Source organism: Trachypithecus francoisi, unplaced genomic scaffold (genome assembly GCF_009764315.1).
Source record: "Trachypithecus francoisi isolate TF-2019V2 unplaced genomic scaffold, Tfra_2.0 Lachesis_group2, whole genome shotgun sequence".
NCBI classification, from domain to species: Eukaryota; Metazoa; Chordata; class Mammalia; order Primates; family Cercopithecidae; genus Trachypithecus; species Trachypithecus francoisi.
Genome location: NW_022681465.1, coordinates 69,810,037 through 69,835,879, shown reverse-complemented (window position 1 = coordinate 69,835,879; position 25,843 = coordinate 69,810,037). Strand labels below are relative to the sequence as shown.

Here is a 25,843-nt window from a genome sequence, read left to right as displayed (position 1 = left end):
CACTACATTCTGCATTATTTACCAAACAAATTTAATTATTTTCCTCCCTTGGTCCTGGGCTCTATTTTTTTCTTCATTTTAAAAGATGAACCAGTATGGCAATTCAAATGCCTGTGATGGAGACAGACTCCCTCTATCCTATTTTTTTTTTTTTTTGTATTTAGAAGTGATAGTTATAAGAATATATAAATGCCTAGCATATCTCACTTACATTTAAATATCATGGACATGACAACCAAGATTCCATAGAAATAAGGCAAGTGACTTTGTTAATCTCTCTAAATGAATGTTTAAAAATCCAAATAGTTGACCACTAAATTTGGAAGAAAGAGAGGGGATGATAGGGAGGGAGCGAAGGAGGGAAGGAAGGAAGGAGGGAAGGAAAGAAGGAAGAAAGGGAGGGAGGGAGGGAGGGAGGGAAAGAAGCAAAAACCTAAATAGAAGTATAGGTAGTATTATTCTATTGTGCCATACTAAGAACTAATTCTCAATTAAATAGTGACAATTGATACTGCATTTGACAACAGATCCCGCAATGGAACATAACTATGGAGTTTTTCAAATTTAATCCCAAGTATAATGGAAGCAAATATAAAATATGGAACTGAATAAAATATAGAACAATTTTTTTTAACAAAATAACTGTTAGGATTCAATGTACTACACCTCCTCTAGCCCTTTTTAAAAATTTTGTTTTGATTTTAGTGAATAATTACTCTTTTCATCTCAACTTCTGCTGAAGATTGTAATTAGATGTTTGAGTAGGGCATGTTCAGAAGCCTCAGGTTTTCAGTTCTAAAAATGTTCCATTTTGGAAAATTTGTAAATTATTTACACAAAAAATTTTAAAAACCTGTGATAAATGTTCCTCTCTCAAATTGCCTAACCAAGCTTCCCTGAGCTGCAGGGGCAGTGCTGTCTGCTCTCCTGCCCCATCAATGTCCATCACAGTGAGGTCGGGTGGCAGCAATTAGGACTCTGGAGATTAACCTTCCTAAACATGCTTAAATAGCAGGCACTAGCCCTGACCTTGGTGGGAAAAAAAAGACAAGTACAACCACACTTTAAAGCAACAATAGATTTATTATTTCTTCAATGCACAGTATTCAAGAATACAATTATAAAATAGCAAACGAACTTCAGAAACTTAAAGACTGAGCTGGTCCTGATCAGAAGCACTAGAGGCTAGAGGTTTCAGGAAATGGCTCAAATACATAGATACTCTTGATTAGAGCAAGCTGAGGAGGAGCAAGAGTTGCAGAGCCATAGCTATAGGTTAAAGGACCATATTAGATAATTCCAGGCTCATCTGACCCACTGTGAAAACTGTCTCCCCAGTTCTTTTTCTTTTTTTTCTTTCTTTCTTTTTTTTTCTCTGGAGGCAGAGTTTCACTCTATCCCTCAGGCTGGAGTGCAGTGGCGCCATCTCGGCTCACTGCAACATCTGCCTCCCAGGTTCAAGCAATTCTCCTGCCTCAGCCTCCCAAACAGCTGGGATTACAGGCGCCTGCCACCACGCCCAGCTAATGTTTGTATTTTTGGTAGAGATGGGGTTTTGCCATGTTGGCCAGGCGGGTTTTCAACTCCTGATCTCTGGTGATCCAAAGTGCTGGGATTACAGGGATGAGTCACCACGCTCGTCCTGTCTTCCCCAGTTCTAAAAAGCATTTTAAATATTTCCATTTTCCTCCAGACCTCTGAATTGTTTTTTTAATTTCCCAATGAGATAGTGGGAAAAGGGTATATATTTAATTCATGTCTTTGTGTTTTATTGTTGACATGATAAAAACATTTTTTAGGGTTTGTGTATTTTGCCTGTAGTTAAGTTCTAATTTCCTGGAGTGAAATGGTCTTTAATACACCATAATATCTTACTAAAGTCTTCAAATTTTTTTGTTTAATATGAATAAGTTTAATTTTAAAAATTCAGACCTATCTCAAATCTCTGTGAAGCAGAAAGACTATGGAGTTTAGAAATGTGGTCATGACACAGTATCAAAGATACTTAGGTAGACATGGTGTAACTGCACAGTCAGCCATTTACAAAGCTGAAACCAGAAACCAAAGCCTCATTCGTTTTATACACACACACAAATAGATACTGACACTCTACCAATATCATGCATTAAACAATTAAGCACTTCACTTTTGTCATTATATTCACTGTCGACCACTTAATGCTAGACTTATGGTCCTTAGCAGTTAAGGACTAGAAGAAACTTAAACTAAAAATGTTCTCTATCTAGGCTCTTTATCTCTATGTCCGTAAATATATGTTTACTGAGATGGCAGGAGCGTGTTTCTGTACTTTTGTAATCACATAGTCCTGAAGATTTGCAATTACATATAAATTCTAGTTCTATTGGTTGCTGTTAATTTGTTCCCCTATTCTGGTGGAAAACCAGCTATACTCATTCTTATTTTACTAAGATGTTCTTACTCATTACATAAATCTAACTCTGTAGTTCAGCAAACAGACGTGTATCCTCACAGCGAAGAAGCTGGGCTTTGTAACAACTATGCGTTTAGCTACTCCAAGGGCTTTTCCACCTCCATCTGAGTGTGAAGCCTTGTTTCATATGATTGAAGTTGCCCAAAGTCTGAATGTAGATAGACTATAATTTATAATTATTTACTGAGTAAAATTAAGAAACTGAAAAACAGGATTATAAATCATTCTGTCAATCACCTGATTGAGGTTTTCCTTTTGCAGTAGGAGTTTTTGAAGGCACATGATGAAGATGAATTTCCTTCTCTTTTTCTGGTTCAGGAGGAGGAGCGGGAGGAGGTGTAGGAAGTGGAAGCTCAGCCGGGGAAGCTGCTGCTTTTTTCTCAGCTTCCTTTTCTTCTAATTTCTTCTCAACTTCAAAAGGATGATAAGAATTGACCTTCATTAGAGACTCTAGACATCTACTATTTCACTTGAACTAAGAGAAATCTAAATTAATACAAAACACTCTTACGTATTTAAAGCTAATTCATGCTTTCGGGCTTTCCCTTAAATCTTCTAGTCCTTAAAGCTAAGATTTCAAGTCTTCTCTCCCTTGTCAGAAATATGGTTGCCCTTGCCTCTTGATGGCAGTGGTGGTAATGTTGATGGGTAGTGGTGGTGATGATGGTGTAGTGGTGATGGTGGTTGTGGTATTAATAACAGTGGTGTTGACTGTGGTGGAGGTAGAAGTGGTGATGGCTGTGGTGGGGATGGTGGTAGTGATGGTGGTGGTGATTGGGGTGGTGGTGGTGATGATGGTGATGATGGTGGTGATGGTGGCAGAGGTAGAGGTAGTGATGGTGGTAATGGTGTTGGTGGCAGTGGTAGTGGAGATAGAGGTGATGATGGTGGTGATGGTGGTGGAGGTAGAGGTGGTGATGGTGCTGGTGGTAGTGGTGGTGGAGGTAGAGGTGGTGATGGTAGTGGAGGTGGTGATGGCTATGGTGGGGATGGTGGTAGTGATGGTGGTAGTGGAGATAGAGGTGATGATGGTGGTGATGGTGGTGGAGGTAGAGGTGGTAGTGGTGGTGATGGTGGTGGAGGTAGAGCTGGTAGTGGTGGTGATGGTGGTGGAGGTAGAGCTGGTAGTGGTGGTGATGGTGGTGGAGGTAGAGCTGGTAGTGGTGGTGATGGTGGTGGAGGTAGAGCTGGTAGTGGTGGTGATGGTGGTGGAGGTGGTGATGGCTGTGGTGGGGATGGTGGTAGTGATGGTGGTGGTGGTAGTGGTAGTGGAGACAGAGGTGATGATGGTGATGGAGGTAGAGGTGGTGATGGGTCTGGTGGTAGTGGTGGTGGAGGTGCTGGTAGAAGTGATCATGGTGGAGGTAGAGGTGGTGATGGCTGTGATGGGGATGGTGGTGGTGATAGTGATGGTGATGGTGGTGGTGTGGTAGTGGTGATGGTAGGAGTGGTGATGGTGGTGGTTGGCATGGGGGTGATGAGTAATGTATGTGTATTTGTGTGTACCGAGCTGATATAAAGGGTTAGCAAGTGGGTGCCAAATGTAAAAGTGATAATCTGGAAGTAGCTAATAAAGATGAAGAGAAAAATAAAAGATTGTTTGAAAATGTCCAGTGGGAAAGCAAAATGAACAAGTATAAAAAGACTGTAAAGGGCAATGTAATACAAGAGGTGGGGTGAGGAGGAAATGGAAGGGGAAAGAAATGTGTATCACTAACTTTAATAAGTGAATACAAAGCACTTAGAATACTGCACAGTACATACATCCTCAATTAAGCCTTAGCAATTCATTCATTCCTGCAACAACCATTTATTGAACCTGAATTATGCCTTGAAGAAAAGGAAGGATTACAACAATAAAGTAAAACTACTATTTCTAATGATAACAATTATAATAATATTGCAAACAATAGTTCTGATTGCTGGAGATACAATAGTAAAACAAAACAGAAAAATCAATGGCCTTATGAAGCTTACATTCTAGTGGTAGGAAACAAACCGTAAATATGATGAATAAGTTAATTTATACAAGAGTTAAGATGGTGATAAGTGCTATGGAAAAAAATAGAACAGAGTAAGGGAGACCAAAGTGTTGTGGGCAGCTTCTTTCGTTTTAGACAGAGTGCCAGGGTGAGTATGCCCAACCATAAGGTGACATCTGAGCAAAGACATGAAGCAAGCCAGGGAGTGAGCCTTGTGGATTTCTGCTGAAAGTGTATCCCAGTCAGAGGAGATGGTTATCCCAGATGCCTGGAGGGATGGAGCATGGCCAACTGGAGTCTTTCCAGGCTCCCATCATTGATTGTGATGACCCTTTGCCCTTCGTGATGCAGTTTCACCTTTCCTGGCACACCTTCCCTGACTGCCCAGTCTTTCCATCCCTTCACACTGCAGGGGCCCACAGCTCTACTGAATGTACCACTGGCGATGAATGCCTATGTTCTTGCATAACTATTTCTCTTTACATGTGCTCACTCCACCCTTGGATTACTCTTTTCAATTCAGCAAGCCAGGAGGTTTCATTCTATTAGATGTTCTTTCGAAGTGGAAATTAGGGGTTTTAGTTCTGATTTTTAAAGTAATTCATCATTATTGTTTTAAACATCCAAGAATTAAGACAAGTAGAAAGGGGAATTGCCTGTTAAGTCTCTTTAAGTCTCATCTCCTTCCCCACCATCAAGTATTATATATGCTGCCCGACTCTTCCGTGCATACGTATTTTAATACATAAATATGTACACTTTCCTTAAAAGAGACTATTTTATATGTAACCTGCTTTTTCCTACTTAAGAGTATATTGTGATCAGAATATAGAAGTACCACATTCTTTTAGTTTTTTAACTTAATTAGGATGTTTAATACAGAGCACTGGGCTAGGTTAATGTTTATTGTTTTAATGATTAAACATCTGTTAATGATTTAATGACTAAACACCTGTTTGAAATATAAATCTTAAATAAGTGATAACCGAGTCTATTAATGTAGTCAGTGATTATTAGAATGCAAACTCTTTAGGAAAATGTTGAAGTTGAGTCTAATAGTTGGCAAAAACAAACTGATTCTAACCCGTAACTTCAAGCCTTTATGGGTTAGAATTGGTTTGTTTCTGTTTCCCAACCAAGACTCTGTAAGATTGCTATTCTGCCAAATGACATGTTAAGCCTCTTAAAATACTATATGATTGTTTTTCTCTTTGAAAGGTTCATGCTGGTAGTTTTTGGAGCAGGCATTTAGATGTAGGAGCTTGTCTTTCTAAGTGTGAGCTCCTGGATATTCATGGTGATTGTGGTTTATGTCTATGGGCTATTTTAATGTTAATTAACTGGTACATTATGGTAGTTACATCATAAATTTAGTGACAGGAGACAGTACACTATCAAGGCAACTTTAGAATCGCTTTCACACTATTAACTTTGACCATTTTTTATTATACAAAGAAACTGTAGTTGCCAATATAATTTGGGATAATTGATAAACAAAAAGGAAACATTTATATTTCAAATCATGTCTCCAAGGTAAAATCCCAGAGGAAATATGACATTGGACTGAAGTTAAAATCTCTTTCAATAAAAAGCTTCAATAATAATACAAAAAGTTAGTGGGCAATTATCATTGGTTGAATGAAGGAGGAAGGAGATCTGTGTAGTTTTATTTGCATAAGATAAAACATGAAAGCAAGTTAATATATAATTAATAATCAATTTAATAATAAATAAACTTGTAACAAAATAGGTGGATTTGAGAAAAAATGGCTTAGTGTGTCCATCCTAAGAGAAGAATTCACATGGTTTCTTTATAATGCTAAAGCTAACAAAGTAAAGCCTTTACCTTTATCTACAATATCCCTTTTCATTAATTTTACTTAAAAAATCTAATTAACAAATAAAGATTGCATATATCCCGAGAATAAAATGTAAATTAATATCCTTAAATTTAACTCTGCTGGATTTGTTGTTGTTGTTGTTGTTGTTTTGACATGAAAACAAAGTTTTCAGAGCGATGGTCTCTTTTTGATTAAAATAAGAGAGAGAAAAATCTTTTATTCAGAAACACATACAACAGAAAGCTAAAGACAGAGGCAGAACACACTTGTAGACAGTATAAATCCAAAGATAAGAACGAACTTTTCAATCACATCTTCCTTTCGTCCCAAACTCATTAAAACCACATATTTTAGTTGCCTAAACTCAAAACTATAAACAAATGTAAATACCTTTATTCTTTTTTTTTACTATTTCAGTCGTAAGAATTTCTTTTACTTTTTCGCATAAAGATTCCTTATCTATTTCAGCATTGATTTTTATCAAAATATTTTCTGGCTCTGAAAACCATTGCTTCAATAAAGGCCAGTTGTCCAAGAAGCCTATAATTCTGCAAAATCAAAATATGATGTGAATATCTCATACTGATCAAAAGATTAGAATGATATTAAGCATAAATTATCCAACATGCATAATGAAAAGATAGGCTGCCAATATAATTGCATCTGAAAAAGAAACAATGTTATTTATTTTAGATTAAAGAAGAAATTACTTAATGTCATCAAGACATATTTTTTGAGATGTATGAGAGTAAAAGAGGAAAATGTCATTGATTCAGGAAAACTTTTAGTGTAAGTTCAGGTCTCCAAGTGAAAATCTAAGAAAACATCATCTGTGCTAGTAGTAGAATAACTCTGAACTCTCTTTGGATGGTAGCTACAGCCTGATTCACCTAGGCCATCTATTTTTTTCTCAGAGATAGAAATTGAAGAGATCTTTGAGTAGTATAGTTAGTTTAGACTTATATACTTTACTCAAAAGTGTTCTTGGAATAATTCTTGAAACTTTTTTTTTCTTCCTGGAGAGCAGACAGCCTTAATGTAGCTCAAATTACTCTTCCCTGGTTCATTTCATATTGTTAAACTTTTCAGGGTTTCATAAAATTGTCTAATTTTGTCTAAATTTCCCTTTCCAATGGCAAATTGCACACAACCAAAAGAATAATTTTATTTTAGCAAAATAGAAGTAGTTTACAGTCCGATGCCTACCTTTTTGAAGTTCCATCATTGTCACCAGCATTTCCTTAAAGTGTGCTGAATCAGGATTCCATATAATTAACTTATAAGTTCATGTAACCATAAAGGGAAGTATTGCCTGATTTAATTCTTCTTTTTTCAGACTATAATGACTTGCGCTCTAAATATGAAAGCTAGCACATAAATATTTCACTAATTATCAAAACTACTTAGTTTTCTTTAGCCTGTTAAAGACTGAATGCTAAGACATAGATATTCTTCTAGATCTGATGATTCCAAAGTAGTTGTCAACCTATTCTAAAAGCATGAAACAAGAAGCAGAGCATTTAGTTAAAAACTAACCTATGTTGTATCTGGTCTCTTAAATTTTGGTCTCCACTCTTATCTTGATTTTCAGCAGCTACATGTTGACTGATGTCTTCGTGAGCAGTTTTATAGGACAATTCTTCAGCTATGGTATAAAATTTATTTAATTAGATAATTTTCAAAACCAAAATTGCTACTTACTGCTAAAATATACTGATGAAAGATGCCAAACAAGATAGGGTCCTGTATTTGGTACAGTGTTACTTAAAAATATTTTAAAAGATGTTGAAAGAGTATAGTTTTGAGATAAGAATTCGATTGTTTTCTTGGAAATTGGGGAAAATAAGTAAAACATTAAAGAGAAGCTGTAGTTTCAGTGTAAGGATCTCAGGATTGTCTATGATAGACGAGAATGAAAAATGATGGGTCATTACGAATAACTAACTTGAAAAGAATTGGAAAAATTAACACGGTGATGTAAAAATTAAGATGAAAGAATAAGGTGGCTGGAACGTCAACATAAAAATTATTTCTTGATATTATATTGCAATATAATAAAATTATTCTGTTTCTTTCTAGACTTTATGATCTCCCTGCAGAATAGACATAAAGGAATAGACTCAAAGAGACCAAAAACAAACAAACAAAAAAACCAATCTCAACAGCTCTGATTGAGTCCTATTCTGGATTAATGATACAAAGTCCAGAATACTCACCAATTTAGAATAAATAAAAAATCATAAAGAGGAAAGAAAGCCTTGAACTAGATTAAAAGAAATTAGAATTAATATAAGAGAACATTGAATAGTGAATTAATAGAGTTCAAGCAAATGAAGAACCCTCACAGGATATAGTAATCGGTTGTTCTTCATCTCCATTCATAACAGAACAAGGTGAAATGAATTTAGAATGCAGAACGATGCTTTAAAATGATTAATAAAACCCAAGGATCACATTGGAACAGGTGACTGAAGAAAACTGTGGAAGTGCTCTTCTTGGGAGATGCCCATGCACCATCTCATGGTCGCTACCTCACGGCTGTCAGGACTTCAGTGCATGGATTAGCATTCTTCTCTGTCCAACCTCCCAACCCCCCAGCCCCAGGCAGTGCTCCTTCCCCTTCCCTTCACTCGTGGTACTCTGTACCATGGCCGCTGAATTTTGTGATCACCCTGAATGGCTCCATCTTTGCAATCTTAAAGACCTATACTCCTACCACAAACTTTCCAGCTCTGGTATTGTTGATGAATCTCTTCAGTAGCATCCAGTTCCTACATTCCAACCTCTTTTTTTCCAAATTTATCAGCATTATCCTGACTTCACTTTATGCTTTCTAGCAAACCTAAACTGCATGAATGAACACTTCAAGTTCTCCCTGCCTCTTAATAACTCCAATTTCTGTGTCCTTCTGCTGTACCAGTCTTAAATGATATCTTTTTTATTTTTTAAGGCTTATGCTGGTAGGCATCTTTGAATAAAAATACACAACCTTTATTCTCACTAATTCCCTAGCTAAAAAAATCAGTTGAGCTCTTTCATATATATATATGGACCCTTTTCTAAAATAAATAAAGAGAGAAATAAAAAACCTAAGAAAGTAACAAGTATCCTGTGGCCATGGCTCTTTTTTTTTTCTTTCAGAGATAAACTTCTTGGGAGTTATCTCCACTCACTCTCCATCTCTGTACCTCCCACTCACACCTCAACAAACTGCAATCGTTCCTTCTCTCTCCTGCCCTCCATGAAATGGCTCGCATACCAGTCACCAAAAATGCCAAAGGACACATTTCAGTCCTTATTTTGACTTGTTTATAATACTTATAGGTAAAATTTAGTGTATAATTCTTAAAAGCTGTTACATATATTATGTCATTAATACTCAACAAAAACTTGTAAGTGGGATTGAGATTCTATAATTGGCTCCAAATTGCACCATTCATAAATAGTAGAGAAGGGATTTGATTCCAGGCAATACGACTCCAGGTTCTGGACTTCTTTTTAATTTTTATAGTCTTTGTTGCATTATACTTGCCAAAAAATGCATACACTAATATTCATCTCCATGAATTAATGAACCAAAGACAGTCAGCACCCAGATATACAAACATTATCAGTCCCAGAAGCCCTTTCCTGTTCTTTTTCAGTCACCATTAGCCACAAAGGGTCAGTATTTGATGCCCTGAACTCAAAATCTGTTTCTACTGTCACCAGAGGTTGAACATTACTGTTCTGTCTCAGGTTGACCAATGGCTAAACAGTGGAGGCAGCCACCTCTTCTTCCATGCCGATGTAGACTTTTACTCTCACAATGGCCATTCCCCGTCCTTATGTCCCCCAGTCTCCTGCCCATTGGCTTTGAGTCTGGATCATTTACCTCAGCCCAGCCCTGGCATGACTTTGTAGCCCACATTGCTTTGGATGTAGCATGTTTCTCTGTGATGATGTTCTTCAGGTTTCTCCATAGACCCCGAACCCCATGCTGCACCCGACCCTAGTAGCTAGGCTCCCACTCAGCCTAGGCTCCTGTTGGTCTGGAAGGGGGATTACATGACACATTTGCCTTGAAGATTTGTCCTCCTTTGGCTTATGAGACACTGATGTCCCAGGCTTTCTTCTTCACCATTAGCTGCTGCTTCTAAACACTTATTCCTTTGCTCTCCCCAGTAAATTCTGGTTATTATGTATAGAGCAATATGATTTTTTTGGAGACAGGGTCTCACTCTGTTACCCAGGTTGAAGTGCAGTGGTGTGATCATACCTCATTGCAGCGTTGAATTCCTGGGCTCAAGTGATCCTCCTACCTCAGCCTCCCATGTAGCTAGGATCAGAGACATGTGTCACCAAGTTGGGCTAATATTTTTATTTTTTGTAGAGACAGGGCCTTGCCATGTTGCCTAGGCTGATCTCAAACTCTTGGGCTCAAGTATTTCAAATCATCTTTTTTACAGTGTAAATTGTCTCAGCTGGACAAAATTTACTTTCATTTCTAAGAACAAGAATCATTTGCATTACTATCAATTTCCTACTATTTATAATGTTATAGAAGAGTTGAGTCAAAACCAATGAAAAACACAGACCCTTATAGAATCAGGCATCCCCAAGGCCCCAAGAGGCAATAGTCAGCCCTCTAGTAAAACGATGTGCAGGTAATCATTTGTCGATTTCAAGGTCTTCCATCATTTTTCCCTGATGTATTTACCACATGCTTATTATCATGTGCCAGATTCTGTTCTAAACATGTAACTCTGATCTCATTTAATACCCACAACAAAACAACGAGCCATTTTATCATATAGGTTGTGACACCAAGGCTTAGAATAATAAAGTAACTTTCTCAAGGTCAGATACGTCATATGTAAGAAAGCCAAGGTTCAAGAAGTGCTTTTACCCATAAGTATATAATTTGTGGAATAAAGGATTTTTTTCAACGTTGAAAAATAGTTAAATTATGAATTTTTGCAAGAAGATTTAACCTCATCATGTGAAGTCTTCAGCTGACTGATACTTGCTCTTCAGAGTTAATACTCAGTCCAAGAAAAGGATGTTATCAGATTCTTTCTTACAGCACAGATGTGGTTTATGACCCTCAGGAGGGTGACCCACCAAAACATGCTAGACAGCCACAAAGCACTCCTCCATATGCGCACGTCTCAAAAAAACACCCCTATGCCAGGGGAACTCCCAAGTTGATGGAAAGGTTCAGTGAGATGCTACAGTTGGACTGTAATTCACTAGTTCCAGGCTTTGTCCACAGTGCTGAATGCTAACAGTCAAAGCAAGAGGCAACTGTGCTCAGCTAGATAATTCTTTGATAGGCTGAAGTGGATTATTTTGTACTCACCTATAATTGTAAATGGGAGTATTCACTGATTCAAAGAACAAATAAAGTTTCCATTGTAAAAGAGCATCAAAAAAGGTGTCCAGTTTACCTATTATATCCTTCATGCGACTCATTGAAGAAGTATCTGAAATGTCTAATAATATGACAAAATCAAATGCAGGAGAGGGAAGAGGTACTTCTTTGGAAGTCGCAGGATCAATAGCCAATGTGGATTTTCGTGCTTTTTTTCTCTCCAGTTCTGTGAGGTTTCTATTGTAGCCTGTAAGAGCTTCTTCCAGAAGCTGTGCTTGGTTTAAAGTCATTGGAAAACCATCTAGGATCCAGTGCTGACTCACAGGTATCTCGCTAAATTGAAACAGGACAACTCATGAATATTTTGTTAGACACAAATACTTTGGAAATAATATGATACATTTTTCCTTTTTCTTTCAGTTCCACAATAACTTTCTACTGCATGAATTTCATTACTTTATAGCTAAAAGATTAGGTTTACTAATGTGCCACAATCACTCCCTTGCTTAAAATACTTTTGTGAATACTTGCTGCCCTCCAAATCTATTCCAGAAGTTTTAACACATTAAAATTAACTGACCACACCTATATTAGTCCCTTGTCATACTGCTGATAAAGACGTACCCAAGACTGGGCAATTTACAAAGAAAGAGGTTTAATTGGACTCACAGTTGCACAAGGCTGGGGAGGCCTCACAATCATGGCAGGGGGCAAAGAGGAGCAAGTCACATGGATGGCAGCAGGCAAATCGAGAGCTTGTGCCAAGAAACTCCCGTTTTTAAAACCATCAGATCTTGTGAGACTCATTCACAATCACGAGAACAGCATGGGAAAGACCCGCCCCCATGATTCAGTCATCTCCCACCAGGTCCCTCCCACAACACGTGGGAATTACGGGAGCTACAATTCAAGATGAGATTTGGATGGGGACACAGTCAAACCATATCAACACCTTATTTCTCTATAACTTGTTATCCCTTACAATTTTGCACCATTTACCTCAAACAAACTCATCTCCTCAATGTTATGTGAGTATGAATTGCATTTTCTATATTGTGTTCATAGACTGTTCCTCCTTTGCACCTCAGTTTCCTAATTTATACAATGGAGTAACATAACATACTTCATAAGGCTGTTGTGAGGATGAACTGAAATGATGCATTTTAAAAACTCAGCACAGAGCTTAGCACATACTGGATACTTGTACTGCCAACCTGGAGAGCTCTTCCTATCCCACCCAAGCCTGTGTAGAGTCATAGTATCCTGATCTCAGTTTCTCTGACTTTCACTTTGCCATGCAAGTGGTTATATTTCTCTGCTTAACACAAATTCAAGTGAGTCTTTTAAAATCTCAGTTAGATTATAGGATGCTGAAGTGCAATTGGGATTTTGCACTCAGCACGGTGTCCTCTTTAGAGAATGGGTGTTGAATAATTATTGTTTTCATTTGCAGCTGGAAAACAAGGTGAGAAAGGCATAAACTTAGACTGTGTTCTTCTAAGCCCTTAAATTATGCAAAATTGTGTTTTTGGCCTTTGGATTCAAACGTATAATTTCATTTATTTCTGTTGAAACTCATATTAAACAATGGAATTCCCTTTCTAAAGGTTTCTGAGTCTACTTTGGAGCCTGCATATGATCCTTCCAATAATGTAGCAAGGAAGGAGGGGGAAAACAGAAGTTAAAGGAGATTTCATTACTTGTGCAAAGTCATGAAACTAAAAATCACCCAAATCCAATGATCTTTCCATAGTATCAAGCTATCTTCATGTCATTGTCTATATTTCTCTCATTAGGTTATTAAGAGCAGGAAAAGACTTCAATTTGGTTTTATAACTTGTCTAGAGCTTGGTGAAGCATTCTGCATAGAACAGATTTGTTGATTCATTGGCCTAAGATGGGAAAGAGAATTTCCTTGAGTTCCTTCCTCCACCCACAGTCACAGGAGCCACTTCAGAGGAAGTGGGAGGTGAGGGCCACCCTTGTTCAGCCGTAGTGTGAGGACATGAGATGATGGGGAGTCAGGAGACCTGGACTTTGGCTGGGGCTACACCACTAGCCAGACGTGTAACTGGAGTACCTCACTGAACTGTCATGTGCCTCCCTTTCCTTATAGAAAAATGATAGATTTAGACTGGATCAAAGATTTCACACTGATGACTGTCATCTGGAGGAGCCTTAGGGACAATGAGGATAGTGGTAGTGGAAGGAGGGTAATGGAGTTCTGACGATGGGGTGTGGAGGTTTCAGTTCCACTGAAACTAAAGTGAAGAACTGCTTTATATCTGATGCTTTTCATATACATTATTCTTTGGAGCAGGAGCAAAGAATCCTATGGCTGAAACATGCTTTACATCACTTCTGAGAAATGTAAGTTACAACTATTAGAGTGAGGTCCCTCCTAGCTCTGGGCACCCCTGTGATCTGATTTCTAGACACATCATCATTGAGAAGCAACTTAAATCTTTAATGTCATCTTTTAAGAAAACACTAAGGGAAGTCCATTCCAGATGCAGAGTAGAACTCTCAGCCCTCCTTCCTCATCTCTCTTGGTCTCACTGGTTCCACATTCCACATCTCACTACTCAGTTCTGCTTCCTCACCTACTCCAAGTTGTCCGCAGCTCTTTCTCAGGGGGCTTTTTGACAGTTTTATCCAGCCTACTTGGCCTTCTATCTTTATTACACTCATCAGCCAAGTCTCTATGGCTTCTTTTTTCCCTGTGGTCTGTGACCACACAATTGAGTGTTTCCCTTGGCTTTTCCAATTACTCAATTTCTCCTTGAACTCCCCACAGGTAATAGAATCTGATTTTATTCATATCTGGGTAAAAGAAGTCAAGCTTGGTATGGGAGAAGAAGTGGAATATAGACATGTAAATCACAAAATATATCTATCTTTTCATTGCTATATATTTTCTTATACAGATGAGTGAAACTTATGAGATATTAAAACAAAAAAAATTCCGTATTATTCTGGATACATCTTTGTGTGATAAAGAATATATTAAATAGATAAGAGGAAGAAAAATGCAATACATACTTAATAGCATTTACCATGATGTCAACAAGCAGCACATCAGGAATGCTCTTTCCTTTCTTCAGCAACTGTTCTGATTGTGCACCAAGTTGAGCACGTGTAGTGAGCTGGGAAAATAAACAAGAAATGACAGAAGATGGCTAATTTAAAAGTCAAATTCCAAATGTTTGGAGGAAAAGTCAATTAAATGACCATGTTCTCTGATGACGACACTGATCATGTGGCACAGTTGGGGAGTCAGGGAAGCATTTCAGGAAAATGTGTGCACAGAATTTGAGGCTCTTCCTTCGAAGCTCCCTCCCTTCCAAGATTGTACTCTTCAATTGCAGCTGCTCTTGCATCCCCAAACTTAATTCTCTAATACCTTAAATCAGAAAGATTGAGCTCTCTGCTTGGGCTCTAGCCACTCATGCCATGCAGACAGGGGCATGCCCTCTGGGGAAAACCCATATAAACATGGCCCTTGCCCAGTGAAGTTCTCATCTTTCCATGGTCAAATTCCACAGATTTTCTGCCTGTTGTTTGCTGCTTGCTTGTTTGCTGTCTTCTTTTAGCCCTCAAATAATTATCTTTTCTATTTTGCCTAGTGTTTATACTTGTTATTTGTAGGTTAGTCCAATACAAGCTACTCAATATCACTGAAACAGGAACTTACTTAGAGCCTATTCTTAGCTCAGCCACCAGAGTGAGAATGTTATATCAAATGGTATGGCTCTATTCCAAGCCCTGTTAAAATTCTCCCTTTTACTCCAAATGTCCTAATTATTGCCTGAGGCCCTGACTGACCTGATTCTTTTCCTTTCTCACCCATGTCTCTAACTTCATCCCTTACTAAATATTCTCTGGCCCAGCTGGCCAGGCACTTTCCTGCCTCACTATTCTCACAGCCTAGAACACTTCCCCCGATCCAGTGGGCTGGTTCTCTCACCTCTTTGAATCTGCTTAAGGCTCCCTTTCCCAAGGAGGCCTGCCCGATGTCATAAGGTGACCAACTGTGCCTCTTTCACTGCCCTTGGCCTGTGCTCCTGCTCCCCTTGCTCTACTCCATGTTTCCTTTTTTCATGACACTCATCATCATCTTCAATATCATATTTATCTCTATGTTCATAGTTTATTACGTCTCTCTCCATTAGAGAGACAGAAACACCACAAGGGCAGGGAATCCTGTCTTTTGTATTCACTGATATATCCAAGTTATTAAAACACTATACAAAACAACATATGCTCTTTGAATTGAATTGAATATGGAATTTGTGAGATTTTAAAATCAATAAAGGTAAATATAAAACATACTTATCCTTTCTGCTAGTTCATATTTCAAATTCACAGAGTAAAAATTGTAAGTCTCCTTTTTCTGCTTTTTCTGAACCCATTTCTCTCCCATTGCTCATCTTGTTTACAGTTTGGTGTATATCCTTCCAAAACTTTTTCTATCTTTAAGCGGTTTTGAAACATAAAATATTATAAAACTGTTTTTCAGGATGAGATGCATAATAAAAAATTCAAATGTAATACAAACAATAAAATTTCACTTGGTTTAATCTGGTCATTTTATTTGATGACCGATTAGTTTCCATTAGCAGAAATAGTGAGTGAACTGTTGTAAACATGTTTTCAGGAATTAATAAAAAAAATTCTGTAGAGTCACCAACAAGAGTAAAGATAAACTCTGGAAAAAATATTTAAAGGTAAAGAGGATATAAGTGAAATAAAAGTCATAAATTAAATGGTAAAGATGAAATGAATTTGGCCTCAGTCTAAAATTTTTAAAAGCACATATTTATTACCCTGGCAAAAATGAAGAGTAATTTCCACTGCTTTCAATATGAATATTGAGAATACAAAGAATGCTAAGTAAAGTCAGATGACCTAATATTATACCATCAAATTTACTTTGAAACCAAAGAAGAGCACATTGCCATTTCATTGCATTTGAAGACACTCCAAAATGCCATTAATCATGACATGTTTTAATATGCTAGTAGCTAAAATTAGATCATAATACTTACTTTTAAGAAACTATCACTGGCTTTGACTTCTTCAGCTTTTGGTGTTTTATCAGCATTAGCACCTAGCAATAGGAAAAGTGGTAAAAACAAATTTCTGGTATTTACACCTAACAACCACAGCAGTATTTGACCATCTATGGTTTTGGACATAAGGGTTATCAGATCCAGCTATGCCTGAGATACTCAGAGGAAGGAAGTAATAGAATCACCACAGCATAGCTTTTACCTTCACTCACACCATTAAGATCCTGGCCACAATGTGTCTTGGTGGTTCCCATCCCTCCCTGTCTCCCTCCCTTCCTCCCTCCCTTCCTGCATGATCTGAGCTCATAAAAATATCATTAGGAATACTTTAACACAGCCAGGGGTCGCTTTTCAGAAGACAGTCAAGTTTTTCAAAAAAAATGTTAAAATATTATTTTTTTACACTTTTATTTTCCTGGATTACCAAGTTACAGATAAACATCTTAAAAGCAGATGACTCTAGAAGTCAGAGGTGTTTTAACTTAAATTCTATGAAAAAAAGAGAAGTTTTAAGAGTGTGTTTATAATTACTTAGACTAATGTATAATAAAATATGTAATAAAATATTTATAATAGTTTAAAAAATCAACTAAAATTATCTCTTAAGAAACAGATAACAGGAATAAGGGACAGATAGCATCCTCTTAAGAAAGGAAAGTCCAACCTCTCTGGAGTGTTGTACGCTCATAGTAAACCTGGACATTGTTCAATGGTAATGGCAATAATAATGATAGCACAGGAGGAGCTCGCTTCATGCTAGAATATGAGGAAGCTATTTAATGTGGCAAAGCCTTCACTAGCACATACAGGAAAAAATATTTAATAGTTAAAATTGTTTTCCTTCAATGGTTCTACAAAGGATCTGAAGGACTGCAGCCCAGATCCCAAAGGAGATAACTTTTTGTTATGTTTGGGAAACTTAGTTGTATTGGCAGTGCCCAAGGCTGAGAATAAACTTAGGAACCACTGTGCATATAGGTTAAAAAGACCAGCCCCTACAGCCTTCTGCAATACAATAAACAAAGCAGGAGCACATTCGTAGAAAGCCCCAATTGTACTCATACACACAGTCTTACACACAGGTGAGAACAAGAAAAGACTGTCTGTCCCCTTGCACAGACAGGAAGAATGAGGATGATTTATCCTGGCTTCTTTCATAATAGCAGCAAAACTAATTAACTATTTGAAGGCGATTCAAAAGATTTTCTTGTAATTTTCATCTCATCCCCAGTTGTAGGAAAGATCTTGCTCCCTCTGTCAAATGGCCATATGTAGACAACTATATAAAACTCCCTTTGGTTCCTGTTTATTTCCCTGAAAGCATGTTTGTGCTCACATATATGTGTTCTCATTGTTTCTCTCTCTAATGTAAATAATAGATGATTTGTTTTGAGATCTTACTAAGTATCGTTTCACCTTCTGTTTCTGGTAATACTTCATTTGAAACTGGACCAGCTGAAAATACATTTTGTGGATCCTTTGGAGAGAAAACAAATACAAGGAGAGATTTTACCATTGCTGTATTTTAATTATTCTCCTAATTTTATATCTGTAAGTAAAGGTTTGAGAACAAATACTTTTTATCTATAACATTAATGATTTTAAAGGAGATTAAAGTTTCAGTCCTAAATTCTTATTTCCAGAAACAAACAAGATTGGATAATTGCACTTATAGAAATACACAGTAACCTGTGATGTAATCTGTCTTTTGAATGATCTTCAATTACTATGTAAAATATGCCAATTACTATTTTGAAAAGATAGTGGAACCTGAGGAAAGGGTAGAATTTACGGAAAACCATCTTGAACAATCCTAGAGATGTTAGTCATAGCCATAGGGTAATTTTTAAAAAAGTACATTATCTATTACTTTATTGATTAAAATATAAAGATATTACAACATGGAAGAAGAGATAGTCCACCATGAAGAAAACTTCTCCCAGTTATTTTCAAAATTAATTGTTAAGTGACATTTATTATTTCAGGCTATGCAAATGATCTGGATCAGATTATCAGCTAATTCATTCAGTTGCAGAGGCAGCATAAGATAGAGAGAGGAAAGAGTAGTGGACTTACGATCTGGAACCTTAATCATAGAGAAGCCATTGACAAGCCTTCTGACTCCAAGCAAACCAATTCATGCTTAGGGTCTTTACTGTCTGCTCTGTAGAATGAGGGAGCTGGACTACATCAAGGATTCTGAAGGTGGGGCTACATTTTCCTATTCACCCCTCCACCCCAGGAATCATCATGCAATAATGAAATGAGATGCAATATTGATGGGAATATGATGCAGGTAAACCTTTCAGAGCCATCCCCCAACTGAGATCTACTAATATAGATCAGGTGTCAGCATACTACAGCTCATAGACCACAAAGGCCTGCTGACAGTTTTCATAAACTTTCTGAACACCACTTCAGAAGTTGAGCCCGGTGAGACTGGAGACAGAGACTGGAGTGCTCCTCTACCTCTGTACCTGCTGGGATTCTACTTCAGCAGGTGACCACTGTGAGACTGGAGACAGAGACTGGAGTCCTCCTCTACCTCTGTACCTGCTGGGATTCTACTTCAGCAGGTGACCACTGTGAGACTGGAGACAGAGACTGGAGTCCTTCTCTACCTCTGTACCTGCTGGGATTCTACATCTGCCTCAACCACTGCCCAGGGCCAGCATTGGTCTCTGACTATACACTGGGGACTTTGATGTTGGCAACTGCCAGAAGCTGGGTGGGAGGATCTCCATGCAGGAGTTGGTGACTTCTTCAGTTCCCGCAAAATAATTATATGCCACCCTCCCAACCCCCACAATTCAATCACTTCACCCACCCCCACTTACCAGCTAGTGGCTCTTTCATCAGGAGAACGGCTCCAGCTGACGGCTACTAGACCCAGAGGGGGCCTATCACACAAGACGGTCCACCCAGACAAACTGGTGGGAAGCAGGAGTTTTCTCTCTTGTTATACAAGTACCCACATAATAGCCTTGATTTTACCTCTTGGCCTAAAATTTTTTCTAAATATTTAACTTAAATATTTATTCTCTAGATTTTGCAGAACCTAAAATTTTACCTGGTCTAGAAGACCTTTTAAATTCCATCCAGCTACAAATTTCTAATGTGCTAGGCACAGAAGAGAAAACTAGAATCACACTTGCCTGGCTTTCTTTAATCCCTTCTTGCAGAACTGGTAGAGCATCTTCTTCATCTTTTTTCTGAATTGGTAGAACCTCACTGACTTTTTCATTGTCATGAAATGCTTGGATAGCTTCTTGGACAAGAGTGTCAATAGAAAGTATCCGCATAGGAAAGTCTAAAGTACAAAATATAATCTTATAAATAGCTTTTCATTTGGGAAATGGAAATTGTCTTTATGTGCTGGTTTTGCCCTATAACACTGTCTTTCAGGCCCTCTAGAACTATCTTTTGGATCAAGCTTATTTTTTGTTTGGTTTGCTTTGTTTTGTTTGAGACAGAGTCTTGCTCTGTGGCCCAGGCTGGAGTGCAGTGGCATTATCTCGGCTCACTGCAATCTCCGTCTCCCGGGTTCAAGCAATTCTACTGCCTCAGCCTCCTGAGTAGCTGGGATTACAGGTGCACGCCACCACACCTGGCTAAATTTTGTATTTTTAGTAGAGATGGGTTTCACCATGTTGGACAGGTTGGTCTCAAACTCTTGACCTCAGATGATCCACCCATCTCGGCCTCCCAAAGTGCAGGGATTACAAGCATGGGCCACCGCACCCAGGAGGATCAAGCTTCTTTTTTAAAAATGTGATAAAGCCTGGCGTGGTGGCTCATGCTTGTAATCCCAGCATTTTGGGGGGCCGAGGTGGGTGGATCATGAGATGAGGAGATTGAGACCATCCTGGCCAACATGGTGAAACTCCGTCTCTACTAAAAACACAAAAATTAGCTGAGTGTGGTGGCATGAAAAAATAAATCCGTCTCAAAAAAATAAATAAATAACTAAAAATAAAATAGATAAAAATTGTGATAAAATTCATATAACATAAAGTTAAGCACTTCCATCATTTAAAGGATACATTTCAGTAACACTTAGACATTCACAATGTGTGCAACTATCACCATTATTTTGTTCCTGAAATTTTTAATCACTCTGAAAGGAAATCCCAAATCAATTGAGCTGTCACTCATTCCCCTACCCCTGCCTCTCGCATCCAATAATTCGACTTCTTTCTCTATGGATTTGCCTATTTTGGATATTTCATACAAGTGGGTTCATACATTATGTGACCTTTTGTGTCTGGCTTTTTTCACTTAGCATAGTGTGGTCAAGGATCATCCATGTTGCAGCATGTATCAACATTTCACTCATTTTTATGGCTGAATAATAGCCTGGAAAATTATAAAATTTTGATGATAGAGATTTCCCAACATATCAGCAATGCTTCTTGTATTTTTTTTTTTGTTTTTTATAGACATAGACATTTGCAGCTACAGTCAGTGTAAATAGGACCTAACGGCAGGCAGAGCAGGAGAAAAAATTCTACCTTTTTGTAGAGACCTTAAAATGGTAGTTTTTCCACTTAATGTTTTCCCCAGTAAGCATCCTTTAACAGCAAATGAAGGTAATTCAGGTGTTGTTGATACTGCTCGAGGAGGAAGAGATTTTTCAACTAGCCTGTGAAGAATATGGCCCAGTATGCAATTGTTGGAGGGTGGTAAATTGTCAACCATTTCTTCTGGTAAGGCCCACTCTCCAACCATGTTCTGTAAAAATAACGATCAAATAAACAGAGATATTCTGAAAAGTGGAATTTAGGTATATGAAATATTTAAAAGTTAAAAGTAAATCCAAATCATAGCCAACAAAAGCCAATCAATACTTTAATTATACTATAAAAATGAGTAATAACATTCGTAATAGTTTCATAGTAGAGGGCAGAAAAATGTTTCCTACATAAAAGCAAAAAAATAAAAAATAAAAAAATCTTAGCTTATGAAAGTGAGTATATAAATTGAGACATTTTGTAATCTAGGTTGAACATTAAGACATTTAAATTGATGTTATTATCACCAGTAAGCAGATAAAAGACAGTAATCATTTCTCTGCTATCTTATATAAGTATAAACTTTATTTTATAATATTTTAAAGTAATAAAGATAAAAGAGAATCTTCATGCTCAATATCTCTAAGTCTACCGTGTTTAACTCCCACTTTATTCAGGTTTCTTGATGAAATGATCAAATGATTAGATGGAGAGAAAAAACACTGTACAGATCACATTCTCCGACTTCCATGTAATATAATTAGAAGTTGATTTCAGAAACATAGAAAAAAATAAGTATTTAAAATGAAAAGAATTCTTTAAAAATGATTCTTGTATGAAAGAGGAAATTGAAACTATAAAGTCTAAAAGGAACATTAAAACAACAGATTTATTAAAAATATGGGGTGGGATCAAACTGTACACATAGGAAAATACCCCTTAGCTTAAAATGCCTTGATCGAGGTGCGGTGTTCAATAAATCAGTAGAGTGACTAGAGTAAATAATATTCTATTGAATATGTCAAAATAGCCAGTAGAGAACCATTCAAATGTTCCTAGCATAAAGAAAAGATAAATGCTTAATATGACAGATATCCCAATTACCCTGATTTGATTATTACATATTTTTAAATGCATCAATACATGTGTTTATTATGTATCAATAAAAAATTAAAAAGAAGCAAAATAAACAGTAGACATTAAAATAGGGAATAAAAGTAATTTTAAAATAATCAAACTAGGAAGAAGAAACCTGTAAAAATAAAAATGGAAATTAATAAATTACAGAGTAAAACTATCCAGATACTCTTTATTGATAAAATTCTAAAACTTATCCTTATTAATAATGATAATGAAATTTCTACTACTTTGACACAAAAGTGAAGAATAGTAAGTATCAATGTTGTAACATAATAGGAAAAAAGGTAACAACAGACACATGTACCCTCTGTTCATCATAGCACTATTCACAATAGCAAAAACTTGAATCAACCGAAGTACCCATGAAGAATGGAATGGATAAAGAAAATGTGGTATATGTACCCCATGGAATAGTGCACAACCATAAAAAAGAATGATGTCATGTCCTTTGCAGCAATATGGGTGCAGCTGGAGGCCATTATCTTAAGCAAACCAATGCAGAAGCAGAAAATCAATACTGCATGTTCTCACTTATAAGTGGGAGCTAAACACTGAGTATACATGGACATAATGATGAGAATAGTGAACACTGGGGACTACTAGAGGGAGGAGACGTGGAGAGTGGCAAGGGCTAAAAAATTACCTATTGGGAACTATGCTCATTAGCTGGGTGACAGGTTCAGTCATACCCCAAACCTAACATCATGCAATATACTTCTGTAACAATGTGTAACAAATGTTACAGAAGTATTTTGCATGGTATAATTTTAATAAAAGTAGGAAGCAGGAAGAAAAAGAAGATGTTAGGTACAACTATACTATAGTAAATTTGGATTTATAACTGCATGGTAATAAATGATATTCTAAGAAAGTATAAATGATTAAAATTAAGTAAAATCTTTGAAAAAATAAAAGCCATGAAATAAATGAAAAAGATGTCATAGAACTATACTTATGAAAATTGAAGACACTAATGGTTTACAGAAAAATTTTCTTTCCTTAACTGAACAGAAATTTAAATGTTTAAAAGTCTTCTGGAGTATAGAAGAAGATAGAAAGCGTTCCTGTTTATTTGGCAAGACTAATATAACCCTTATACAGAAAAGGTATCAAAGATAATTGACAAAAACAACATCCCAAAAGAAAACTACAAGCCAATCTCCCTTGGAAATAGTTGGCACAAATCATGCATCAACATTAAAGTCAACATAATATTAACAGACAATAAAGATACTAATTGACATTGACTGCATACTACGTAGCATATACTGTTGTTTTCATGCATTATGTCAAACGATTCTCATACAACCCTTACACATGTAGTATTATGATTATCTTCCCGATTTATGGAAGAAAAATCTGAGTATTGCAAAGACTACGTTATTTTTCCATGGTCACAATAAAGAGTAATGGCAAAACCCAGATTGGAACCCAGGCAGTCAGATCCTAGAACATGTACTCATATCCAGTATATGATGTTGACTTTATCCCACCATGACTGAATAAGAATTATTTCATGAATCCAAGGAAGGTTAAATACTAGAAAGTCTATGTACTATATTCATTAATAGGTTAAAATAAAAATATAAAGGCATATGATCATTCTGACAAAGAAACAACTGATACAACTCAAAATTCATTTCTGATTTTAAAAATACAAGAAAAATAAACAAAATAAAACCATATCTTAGTAAGCTATGAATTGAAGATACCTTTCCTAACACTCTCTGGACCAATGGTAAACCAAAATAAACTACACATTTTTCCATTAAAGGCAAGAACAAGAAAAAGTTGCTCATCATGAGTACTATTAGTCACATTATTTGGGAAGTTCTAGCTAGTGCAACAAAATAAGAAAAAGAAAGCAGCAGCACTGTCTCTAGGAGTAATGGTGGCTGCTGAAGAGCAGAGTTCCTTGTGCAGAGGTGGCAGCTATAACCTGAATTGCTGCTAGTGCTCTGGGGTGACGGTGGCAGTGACAGTTTTCTTGTCAGACTTCGCTATGATAGTTCGAGTGATTTTCTTTGAAAGTTTAACCTTGAGTCTACTCTCGAGCCCACCTACGGACTCTTTGAGCCACCCACCATATTTTGAGTATTTTCTTTCCCTGCTTATTCAACAAGGGTCCTTTTGTTTTTGCCTGCAAATTTTTTGCTTGCAAAAGTTTTTTGCCTGCAATTTCTTTTGCTTGCAAAAGCTGACAAAATCAATGGAATTAACAAAAAATTTATAGAACCTATATAGAGAAAGCTTCAAAATTTGACTATTAAGAAAAACGACTTGAACAGAGGGTGAGATAAAAAGGTTCAAAATTATAAACCATTTAATTCTCCCCCAAATTAATCTAACTTAATGTTTAATGACAACAAAAGGGCTAGTGTCATTTCCCCCTAGTCATCGCTCAAAGGTTGATATGACAAATGATTTGAAAGTTAAAGTGGGCGGGGCGCAGTGGCTCACGCCTGTAATCCCAGCACTTTGGGAGGCCGAGGTGGGCAGATCACGAGGTCAGGAGTTCGAAACCAGCCTGAACAACATGGTGAAACCCCCGTTACTACTAAAAATACAAAAATTTGCGCCACTGCACTCCAGCCTGGGCGACAGAGCTAGACTCCATCTCAAAACAAAAGTTAAAGTGCAAGAAGATATATAATGGGCAAAAAAAAATCCATTAAAAATACTTAAAAAGGAAAGTAATGGGAGTGTTATAAGTTATGAAAGCGCTTTTAAAAAAATATGGTAATGAAAATAGTGAGTTGCAGGGACAGAATATTCAGTGTACAAAAATATAGATTCCAGAAACAGATCTAATTATATGTAAAAGTTTAGTATGTAATAAGGTTTATACTTCACATTAGCAGAGAAAGAGTATTTTACAACTGGTATTTGAATAACTATTTATATATTTGGAAAAAATAATGTTAGATATCCTTATACTTTCATAAAAATAAATTGACACCAGAAGAATGAATGACGTAAACAAGAACTCTGACAGCATCAAAATTTGGGCGAACACTGATATGCTCCACAATTGTTTCTCTAAGCACAACACCAAAGCTGAAAACCACAAAGGAAAAAGTTGGTAGTTTGATTATACTCTACAAAAATAAAATCTTCTGCACATTCTCAAGCATACACACACAAACACACATAACTCACATACTTCAAAAACAAAAAACAAAAGCAAAATATCTGCAATATATGTATGTGTATATACATATATATTTGACAATAGGTTAAGAATTTTAGTACATAAAATAGGTATTCAGAAAAAGAAAAATGGTGGAAAGGATATAAATGGGCAATTTTGACAGTAGAACAAAATGGCTAACGAGTTTATAAAGAAATGTTCAAATTCATAGTAATAAAAGATATCCAGATAAAGCTATTATGTATCATATTTTGCCTAAAACCAAAAGATTGAGTCATACTTCTCATTCACCACTGTTAAGACGGTAAATTAGTATATAGATTTATTGTATTTTCAAAAGT

The 25,843-nt window shown here is 36.8% G+C and overlaps 1 protein-coding gene across 4 annotated transcripts in view; it reads right to left on the bottom strand.

Moving 5' to 3' along the window:
- The window catches only part of SPEF2 (sperm flagellar 2), a 203,936-nt gene that overhangs the window by 94,903 nt on the left and 83,190 nt on the right, over window positions 1-25,843 (bottom strand). For 3 of the 4 annotated variants that reach the window (XM_033179347.1, XM_033179345.1, XM_033179349.1), the window contains 9 exons: window positions 21,212-21,431; window positions 19,856-20,010; window positions 18,102-18,177; window positions 16,677-16,738; window positions 14,671-14,774; window positions 11,705-11,961; window positions 7,812-7,920; window positions 6,666-6,823; window positions 2,690-2,863 (listed from right to left, as the gene is read on the bottom strand). In XM_033179347.1, coding sequence (XP_033035238.1) covers window positions 2,690-2,863; window positions 6,666-6,823; window positions 7,812-7,920; window positions 11,705-11,961; window positions 14,671-14,774; window positions 16,677-16,738; window positions 18,102-18,177; window positions 19,856-20,010; window positions 21,212-21,431 — 1,315 coding nt within the window. The remainder of the gene's footprint in view (window positions 1-2,689; window positions 2,864-6,665; window positions 6,824-7,811; window positions 7,921-11,704; window positions 11,962-14,670; window positions 14,775-16,676; window positions 16,739-18,101; window positions 18,178-19,855; window positions 20,011-21,211; window positions 21,432-25,843) is intronic. The other variant, XM_033179346.1, reaches the window with a different exon arrangement.